Below are 10,664 nucleotides of genomic sequence, written 5' to 3'. Positions count from 1 at the left end.
ATTTATGCCTATAATGGTAACAGCTAACTTTTCCAGAGAGCCCAGCGTACTGTATATTCTATAAGAAGAAGAGACAAGAGGGAGAGAACCTGTGAGATTGACGTAAATCCCGGAATTCTTTATTTCAGGAGAGAAGCAGTCCAAGTCCTTCCTAGACACATTAAAGCATGTGTGTTCAGGGGGTGGGGTTTGCTGATGTATGTATTAACTGTATAAAATACAGTGATTGCATATACAGTACCAGCCACCTGAAAGACCTTTTCAATTTGTTCAGTTATTTCACAATTCTAATCTTTAAGAGCCATTCACTGCTTGTCTGTAGATCTTACCAGAATTCTTTGATTTCCCTTTTGGTCAGTTCCACAACAGATTTCTCTTCACCCTTGTAGAAAAGCATGACTTTGGTTTCAGCAAATTTCTCAGGAAGGAGGTATGAGACCTGCCAAAAGACAACATTCAAACAAGGTCATTGTGAAAGGGTCTGAAATATAATGAAGTGATTCTGTGAGTAACTGACTAATAACTGCAGTAACTATGTGGTAAGTAACAGTTTATTATGTTCAGAAACACTTTTTAAATCTTGTACCTCATCTTTGGAGAGTCGAATTGGTGTTGTTGGATCATCTTTCCTGTAGAATCTGAGAGAGTCAATTGGATTCTTGTCTTTCATCCCATAAGTGAATTTGATAGGCTGTAATAAGACACAGTGTTAGAAATCAAGTAATAGTAAATGGAGGATAGTGAAATGCATCAGTCTTCAAGTGATTCAAGAACTTTTGATATTTTCTTTTTTAGATACATAATTCACACGCACATGGCATTACAAATAAACCAACTATTAATTACCTTGTAAACAGTATTCAGAATGCAAATATAAATGAACATATCTGAGATGTGAGATGTGTTCACAGCACCAGTAGAAATAGATGCATTTCTTATCTTACACATTTCTAAAATATATTAAGTATTAACCATTTATGTAGTGACATACAATAATAAATAGTCATATTTCTTATATGTTAGTATTAATGCAAATAAAATCATTTTTGGCCATGCTGAGCCACTTCTGATGAAACCACAACTGTAGTATAGTAATGCTGCCACACAATGGACTTGGTTTAAACATGTATATGGTGGGATAATTTATTCTATGTGGTCTCAGCAATGGTATAGGGAATCTTATTACATAACACGATTTAGACAATTTAAATTTCTATCCAGATCAAGACAGACCGGTGGTATGGTAATCTCACAAGATTGCAAAAGACTAGATAGTGTAAAGCTCTGTAGCACCAGCGCTCCATTTTTTTAGAATGCTCCTTGGGCGAAAGACTGCAAAAGAGCGCAGCAGAGATTTCTTTTCTTTATATCACAACTTTTTACAGGTAATTTAAGTAAATATGTGAAAGACTAAAACACATAATGCAAATACCTGGTAAGTTAAACACTAACATGCTCTGTTAGCTAGCGCTAGGTAACTCTATAGTTACATTATTAATTATAAAGACAAAAAGAAATGTGTTTAGAAATTTCTGGCACTTTAATGTTAATTCATGATTAGGCCATTGCTAATACAGGCTTATATATACATGGACAGCAGAACTAGCATTTGCGGCTGCTAACTCTGTGTGTTTGTGTGTCTTTTTGCTATGTATTGGCTCTCCAATAAAGCAGTGGCCATACCAAACTGCCGTCCTGGTATTTCCTTTACCAGGGTTTAGCAAATTTGAACGGTTCTGATGTGGTTTATACACCATATTATGAAGGGTTGTGGGAAACCCACTTCAGATTTGTAACTGCCAAACTGCCAAAAATGTACTTTTCTGCTGTAATTTAGATTCTGTTCAGATGCACAAGTTTGGTCCCCCCCCATAATGTTCCAATAGGATTACTGACTACTGAAAATTTTATAAACTTATTTGACTGCATGCATGTTTCTTGGTTGTGCACCTGTGATTTTTGGTATGCAGTCAGTCATTATTTGATCCGCAGTATACAAAAAGTTTGTGCATTTGTGCAATGCTCTTATCCAGAGCGACTTGCAGTTTCATATATGTTACACAGGTAGGAGAATGTAGTGTTTGGAGTCTTTCCCAAGAACTAGCATAGTGAACTTGCTATAACAACTGAAATTGTTTTAATAATCGTCTGTTGTGTCTGTTTTTTGTTTTCTGATTACATGTTTTTCTTCCTTTACAATGAAAAACATGTTCATATTGGAATCTTATATAGTTCAGTGTAATTATTCAAGCTGATTCAGTTGTAGTTGTTTGTGGTAATTATATAATAAGTAAAAGTTAAAATTAAAAAACAGTATTGGCCTACAATGTTCAACCATGGCTTTGATTCATTGATTGCATTGGATTCACATCGCAGCTCTCTGAATCGCCACTAATTCTTTTCAAACTGTTTCAAAACTTATTTGTTAGTTTACTAACATTTAAATAATTTAAGTTTTACATTAACTGTAAAACTGTAACTGATGCAACAACATTGTAAGGTATGACTGAAGTCTCAGTGAAAGTGTGTCTTAACTGCACTTACATCAATTTCAAAGTCCTCTATTTTGAGCTCCAGATCTCCAGATTGTTTCTCGATGTTTTTCAGCCAGGTCTTCAGTGTCTAATTGCAAAACTATAGTGAGAATAGTAAGTTTCATGGCAAGTAGATTAACATTTTGTAAAATACAAGGCTGTGGACATGATTTGAACATTGGGGGGAACCAAATGTACCATATCAATAACAAACCAACTATTCATAGTCATAACCAAACAAATATATTGGCACCACTGCACATTTTTAAGAAAATGATCCCAAAACCTGGCATCCAAATAATTGGATTTCAGTCATGTAAAGTTTCTTTAATTCATATTTGTGGCAATAACAAGTATATAAAATATAAAATCAAACATTTAGCCAGTTTAAATGAATATGAGTGGATGTGTCCATGTATCATACTGAGCATGGAGAAAAGAAAGAAGAAATTGTCCAAGAATGGACAATCAATCTCAAGGCTACAAGTTCATCTCTAGAGATCTTAATGTTCCTGTGTGCCCTGTGTGCAACGTCCTTAAGAAGTTAACAGTCCATGTCACTTTGTCAAGTCAACTTCTAAAAGAGACTTCACGTGTAACGAACGTAACAAAATACATAAAGACATGAACGTTAGTTAAAAATGCTTGTGGCCATTGTTGGACATTGCATAAACGTGTGGCTAATTAATTTTTCAGGTTAATTGGCAATGATGGCTAATGTTAGCAGTGATGGTTAATTGATTTAGCATTAGCAAATCATCTATCAAAAAACAACTGTTTTCAGTTCATTCAGTCACTGACACATTTTAGTAAAATGTTATGTATGTAATGTAATGTTACTTTTTCATGCATCAAGTCAGACAACTAACCTGCTTTTTTTTATCACTGTTCAAGTGTTTCAGTTCCTGAGGCTCAAATATTTTGTCACCAATGAACTTGTAAAAATCACGATGTAGTATTCTTTTAATAATTTTCTGTGCTTTTTCAAGTCCTTTGTTTGGTGACTGTAGAATTTTCTGAAGAACATCATCTGTAAAACAGAAGAAAAAAAATAGTACTGCGGTATGTAAAACATACAGTGCCTCCAATCTGCTGCTGGTGAAAGTGAACACATCTGTGTGCTTGAATATATATGTATTTGTTATAAAAAGATAAGATGGTCCTTTATTAGTCCTGCAGTAGGGAAATTCTCAAGCTATGCCTTGCCCTTGTGTCCACCTTTTCATAAAACTTTGTTTTGTTGACATTTTCTATGTGGTCTCCTTTTAGTCTATGTCTGTTTACCTCACCATGTGCTTGTCCTCGTGTTCTACATTTCTGCCCTCATCTTACCTCCTTCTCAGTGTGTCCACATGTTGATTGTTTGTAGCCCTGCCCCTCTTGTTACTGATCTACCTCAGCACACACTCATGAACTTCCTGTTTTACTCTTCATTTACACGCATAGCACATTGATGTTCTACATATTTACTCCATTTTATTGTTAGTATAGTAACTTAGTATTGTAGCTTAGTTTTGAACTTAATCACCCATCCTTCATGCACATATTTGCACATGCACAGATTTTAATATTTTTGTATTTATTGTGTGTATAGTCTTTGTACCCTGTATTAGTATAATGACAAAGTAGAATTGAATTGAATGGAATTTCGCTACTGACGTATGTTCTTTCCTTTTTCCTATTTCTTTTCTTTTCCTATTTTGTTTTGAAAATAAATACTTTCTTTTACATTCACAATTCACATTGACAATTCACAAATAATTACAAAACATTGTATGTCTGTTTTTTTTAGGTCGAATTTACTGTATCAGAGGAATACTGAAAAAAAAAAACTATGTGCAAGAAAAGTTTACTAGTTCTTGTCAAAGTTTGTGCTTTGTTTGTTTTAAACGGCCCTTTATCATTAAGATATGTTGCTTGCAAGTTGCATTGGGCTGGTTAACTTAGTGCTATGTTTGTTGTTAGATTTTGAGCTGGCTTAAATATTTCTTCTAGCACTACTAGCAGTTTTTCTAGTTATTTGTGTATTATTTTTTTTATGTCAGTACAAGCACCCTCTGTAACTAGCACTTTCATTAGTTTGTCAAAGGCAAGTGACCCTCTTCCCGGTGTGAACCCATCTTACTGTTTATATAGTTTATATTTGAAAAGCAAAAAATGTCAATGTATCTTTTTAATGATAAGTGTGTTAAGTTTAGAATGTTTTTACCTTCTCTTGTAAAGTTGCCACAGAAACAAGGTTTCTTTTCTTTTGCGTCTGCCTGCCCATTTATGAGTTTGCTTCTTTTTTGTTTTAATAAAGCCTTTCACATTTACATTCAACCTCCTTGCATTTGCAACAATGTGTTTGTGGTGTTTCCAAAAATAATTTCACGAAAGAAGCAAAAATATTTTCTTAATTAAAAATAATATTCTTAACTGTAAAAAATATAAATAACGTAACAGTATTTTCTTGGTCTATCCGTTGGTTTGTCCATTTCTTTACCCAGTGTAAAGGGCTCCAGATGATTTCAAATTGTTTTATAGGTAAAAAACATACTTTCATATGTAAAAGTCTCACCCAGGACAAGACAAATATAGCAACATTATAATTACATGGTTGTGCAATTTATTTTTGTGGCATCAAGTTCTGAATGTGAGACAGTTACAGTTGCTATATTTGTCTTTTGCTGGATTACTTTTCATAAGTTCTTAGTTCTTGAAGGAAAGATAGCAAACCTGTGAGATTCACAAAAGTTTTAGTGTCCTTTGCTTCGATCTGGAAGCCCTCATGTTCATTAGCTTCTAGGAGAGCATCCATTATCCTGAAAACAGAAAAAAATGAAAAAACTGTTTGTGCTGGGTGCTCCTCCCCTCATCAGGGACAGCTGCAGCTTGTCAGTAAGAAGCACTCAGCAACACATTGATTTGCATGAGCTTTATTCTATTTCCTAATGATGGATTTAACTCCAGGGGATTTTGTGTATCCATCCGCTGACTTTATTCTAAAATATTCTAAAATCAAAATCAACTTTTTTTTTTCTTGCTGAAAAAGCCAAATTATTTTGACCATGATTTCAATTGTAAAAGCAATAAAAAGGAAAGCCCTAATAAAGAACCTTTGCACATGCAGACTGCCTCAACCACTCGGTCACAGCTGTTTACTTAAACATTTTCTGTTATGCTATCATATTATTATAGTCTGCTACCTGAATAACAAATGCTTGCAGCTTAGTAATAGTAATAATAATAATAATAATAATAAGGATGATATTTCTTATTAGTAGTAATAAGACTAATATTATGCAATCATAACTTACATTAGTTCAACTGCCTTTGTAACTCTGTGTTGGTAGGCATTATGGTGAAGGAGGCTACGAACATGAAAGAGCTCATACATGTTCATCGCTTCCTGATGGAGAAAGATGAGAAACTATAAGAAAATATTTTCCAGTATGATTGTAAGCCACTGTTTCCATGCGTTAAAGATCACCTTGTCTCTCATGCAGATCTGCGTTTCACCATTTTCTTCGCAAACTCGTGCAAACGTCATGTAACGCTCATATGAGAAGTTACAGTTCATACCCAGATGGTGGCAATCCCTGGATAAAGAATAAAGAAACTGAATCAATATTGATACAGTTAAAGCCCATTCACCATTTCAAATAAAGAAGACACATACAAATAAAACTCACCGAGCGAAATAGTCCATTTTGTCAACGTCAATGCCGTTTCTGTCATTGGCCACAATGTCATACAAAAAAGCCTTCTTCTTTTCCCTCGACTTTTTATGGTACAAGACAATGTAACGGTTTTATTTTACTTTATTAATTGTTTTTTCAACTTCATTGTTTTTAGTTTTTAATTATTATTGTTAATAATAATAATAATAATAATAATAGAATTATAGTAGATAAAAATAATCACTTCATTATACCTCAGAAATACTTTACCTTAGGATCTTTACTTGGGCAATGGATAAGCTCCTTGATAAATTCGAAGTCGTCCTTGGTAAATTTCTCCCAATTTGCATTGTCTTTTTCCATGATTTCCTTAATGCCATTGTCTTCAATGAGGTGTTCAAACATTTTGACTGATTCATTTTCATGCTATCCCATTAAAAACGAGCAGAGGTCATGCGATTAGTCATGTTATTAGTTAGGCTACATTACTAGGGTATATATTATCTGTGAGGTAGAAATAAACAGTACAATACAAGAAACCAACTTATGAATGTGCAAGCAGAATATATTTAAACTTTATAATTAAAGTGAATACAGTCAAGCCGGAAAGTCTGCACACCCCTTTTACCTTCTCCAAATTTCTATTACATTACAGACTTAGGCTGTAATTAATTGGAATCAGTTTACAGTCTACAATTAATCAGAATACAGTTTCTTTTTGTCACAAATATTATACACACAAAAGCTAACATTAAAAATACAAATGTAATATATATATGCATATGTAAACAAGTGTACACGCCCTTTGATATGCCACGCAAAAGTGAGCTGAGCTGAATATTGTTTCCACTGATACTGCTTGAGATGTCAGAAAGGGGATAACCTTTCTGAAGATCAATCATCCAGGCAGCACTTCACAAATCACGCCTTTATGGTGAAGTGGCCAGACTGCTTAGGAAAAAGGCTCATGATGGCCAGCTTTGAGTACACTTAGAGGACTCAAATTGTGAGAAACACAATTCTCTTAAAGTTTTTGGCCTGAATACCAACTGTCAGATCTAGAGCACAGACCAAGGATATGTTGTAATTGCTGCCAAAGGTGCATCAACCAAATATTTGCATACGGGTTTGTACTGGGATTGAGTGTAGATGTTTCTATAGAGGTGTAGAGGTGTCTATTGGAGAATAAGTCTGTAACATAAAACGTGGAAAGGGTGGAAAGAGTGTGCCAATGTGGTTTTGACCATATTTGCAACTATGGGTCTAAAATGACTTGAACAGGAAAAATGAATGTTTTAGAGAACCTCCAAATCAGCCTTTTAAGGCAGTTATATTAGCAAAGTCAAACTAGTCATCCACCTTGGTCAAGTTAGTAATGCTTATAGACTAATTAAATATAAAGGAATGTTGTGCTGATCAAGAGCTAAACTGTTCAACAATCTTAACCAGCTTGCTTTCCATTAGGGTTTTCCTCTGGATAACCAGCTTTTCAACCACCTTGCCCATCAAGGACTAAGCTGGATTTTTTTTTTAGCAGGGCAGTACTGTAGGTTATAATCTAATACTCAATAAAACACGATAGAGCCTTCCTTTCTTAGATTTGCAAATGTGCAGCAGACGCTACATTTCCCATAATGCCCCAGCAACTTATCAAAAGTGAGCAGCTAACGCTTTCAGTCAGAGCCAGTTTATTTAGTTTTCTTTGTGGAGTAATTCATGGAGTATTCATAAATATTTATTATTTTCTCCAACTGGTCAAAAGTTTTAGAACACTCCCAATTGTCCATTTTTTTATTTGACATTTAATTCCAGTGAATAACTTGCAAAGGTACAAAGTTAGGTGGCAAACTTTTGAGTAAAATAAACTAAAAACTGAAAAACAATGTAGATTGTGGGGGAAAAAAAGGCCTTTTTAGGGAACCGTTTTGGGGAATTCATTGGTTAATCATTTATAATTTACAACCCCTTTATCTACATAAAATCAGTGTAGGAACTGTGTTACAGCACTCCCACCACAGTATTCCGAGGTAATTGCGCATTCAGATTTCTATTATAATGTCTTAAGGAAGACACTTAATAAAGGAAGCCATATTGACCTCCAAAAATAACTGTTGCTCTGTCCTTTGATAAATTACAGATTAAGAGGGAATGTTGTTAGGACAGTTTCCTTCACCAAAAGCTCTTTAAAACTTGAGTAAACTAAAGAGGTCTGATACAGGAACTCACATCAACATCTTCAGAAGAAAAGTTTCTGAGAGTCAACACATTGTGTTTATTTTACTCAAAAGCCCCTGCAGCTCACATGACACCACCTAGTAGCACGTCTTAACACTGGACCAAGTCTCAGTTTTAACTGTGAATAGAAGACTTGGAGCTGCAGGTTTGACAGGTGGAGTGGCAGTAAAACAAACAAGCAAAGCAGGCTTGCTTGGGCTATGGAACTCTGACAGTGGACTACTGAAAAAATGGATTTCTGACCGGTAGTGTACATCAATATATGGTTAATGGCTTAATGGTTAAAGACAAAATCACAAATAGTTTTATTCCACAAAGAAAAACGTAAGTGGCAGTAAGACTATTAATATAATAATTAAACTTAGTAATATTACTACAAACATTATTATTGTTAACATATTGTTAATCACAATATTAATACAATGAACTAAAATTATTTTGCAAGCAGAGGGGTACAGCTGTGCCACTCGAAATTCTGTGTGCTGACCTAACGTACTAGAACTTTAGTGATGTTTAATATTTGGAAAATGTAATATGAAATTAAATCCAATGCCATACCTTCCATTCTGTGTCCTTTTCTTTCATGAATATGTCAAACGCATGAGAGAACGGCCCATGACCTTCAATTGAAGCAGTATATGCATGTGACTGGACAGGCAATTCTTTCACAGCACTTGAATTTACATTTGTAAATAAAAAAAAATAATATAAAGAACATTTGTATTTATATGCTTAAATGGTTAATATGATGTTTGTTTTAGTTAGTTGGATGTGTAACATCATGGACTACATATTACAGTCTGCTGAAAAATAAATAGCTCACCGAGGTCGTGACACAGTCCAGCGATCTGCACACAGAGCTTGTCTTTGGGTGTTATCTGGACTTGTGGTGGCAGGTTCTTTTCCAGACTCTCTAGAAGCTTGCCTGCCAGATGAGCCACACTTAAAAATAAGACATATGTCATTATTATCTAAATATATGTAAAGTTCACAGTCTTCATACCCATTCAAATAATCAATCAAGCTTGGTATCTGATCTTTACCCTAAGGAGTGCTCAAAGCGATTGTGAGATGCTCCAGGAAAGACATAATAGCCTCCTCCAAGTTGTTTGATGTTCCTCAAGCGCTGAAACTGTGGAGTATCGATTATTTTCACCAGCAGAGGGTGCATCTTAATGTGGCCATGAACGGAGTCGTTGAAGACCTGCAATCAGAACAAGTCTTCAATTTCTAAAAATGTGAATAATGAATGTCTTACAACTGAAGCTTTGCTTCTTGCAGTTCCCCTAAGTAAGTAATCTAAAGTTTTATTCAAAATGATGTGATGTCATGAGTTTACAACTAGTTATAAACACAGCTACGCATTAAAAACGCGTCATGTTTTCATTAGTATTGCATGGTTTACAATTATCTCACACCGTACACCAATTAAACAGAACGCATTTGTCTTGCATACTCTCCTGATGTACTGAGATAAGTAATTCAATTTCAATAATTTCCTCAAACATAAAATTAAATATTCTAAAAATTGGAGATACAGAATTTCTGATTTTCAGTTGATTTTTCAGGGGTATAAGCCATACTGATCAAAAGTTGATTAAAAATCAGATGTGTCACATGTAATAAGTTAATTTATTAATTAAATTATGGTAATGTTATGATAATATTATAAAAATATTTTCCCAATATTCTGATTCCCTGATTTGCACTAGTAGAAAGCATACAATATAAACATGTAATGTAAGAGATGGTAAAGAATGGCCTTTATTGTAGGGTGTGTTATAAAAGTGAAATAATGCTACTGTACAAATGTTATCACGTACAATGATTTATCATAGCATCCTGAGGTGCTTCCATACATTTTTTGATATCATTGCATGGTCCACAGTCATCTTACCTTGTAGACTGCATTCTTTTCATCTGCCATTGTCTTAATGCTGTTCTGCACACAAAATAAAGTTTATTTTATTGATTATTTTATGTAGTGTTCCCCAGCTGGAGGCCTGCATGCTAGTCTTGATCAAGATAGTAATTGTGTCACTCAACAATCACAGTCATCTTATGCCAATCCATACTCAAACAGAAAGGTTTTTGAGGGCACTGAATGTTAGTTGAATGTCAGGTTAGCATCTACGAGGCATCTATAATGGACAATCCAAAGAAGTGATACCAGAATAATCCTTAATTACTGTTTATTTGCTGTTTTTATTTTTTTATTATTTTCCAATATGTT

General features: G+C 34.3%; 1 protein-coding gene across 1 annotated transcript; it reads right to left on the bottom strand.

Annotated features, from left to right (window-relative positions):
• Positions 1-325: 325 nt before the first annotated feature.
• On the bottom strand, positions 326-10,358 carry LOC140541867 (deoxynucleoside triphosphate triphosphohydrolase SAMHD1-like). The gene is made up of 12 exons (XM_072664662.1): positions 10,329-10,358; positions 9,475-9,635; positions 9,255-9,373; positions 8,990-9,051; positions 6,462-6,622; positions 6,209-6,310; positions 6,007-6,115; positions 5,834-5,925; positions 5,253-5,338; positions 3,404-3,564; positions 587-691; positions 326-439 (listed from the first exon to the last, which is right to left on the bottom strand). The coding sequence occupies exons 1-12, from the start codon at positions 10,356-10,358 to the stop codon at positions 326-328; spliced, it is 1,302 nt and encodes a 433-aa protein (XP_072520763.1).
• Between the last annotated feature and the right edge of the window lie 306 nt (positions 10,359-10,664).

Source organism: Salminus brasiliensis, chromosome 20, assembly GCF_030463535.1.
Source record: "Salminus brasiliensis chromosome 20, fSalBra1.hap2, whole genome shotgun sequence".
NCBI lineage: Eukaryota > Metazoa > Chordata > Actinopteri > Characiformes > Bryconidae > Salminus > Salminus brasiliensis.
Note: the sequence above shows the minus strand (reverse complement) of the source record. Positions and strands in the feature narration are given on the sequence as shown.

Excerpts from the sequence above, each read along its gene's own strand:
- LOC140541867 (XM_072664662.1), bottom strand. The coding sequence starts at position 10,358 with ATGGCAGATGAAAAGAATGCAGTCTACAAG. Across the intron at positions 6,116-6,208 it reads AAAATGGACTATTTCGCTCG|GGATTGCCACCATCTGGGTA; the intron begins GTGAGTTTTATT and ends TTCTTTATCCAG. Across the intron at positions 3,565-5,252 it reads AACTTTTGTGAATCTCACAG|ATGATGTTCTTCAGAAAATT; the intron begins GTTTGCTATCTT and ends TCTGTTTTACAG.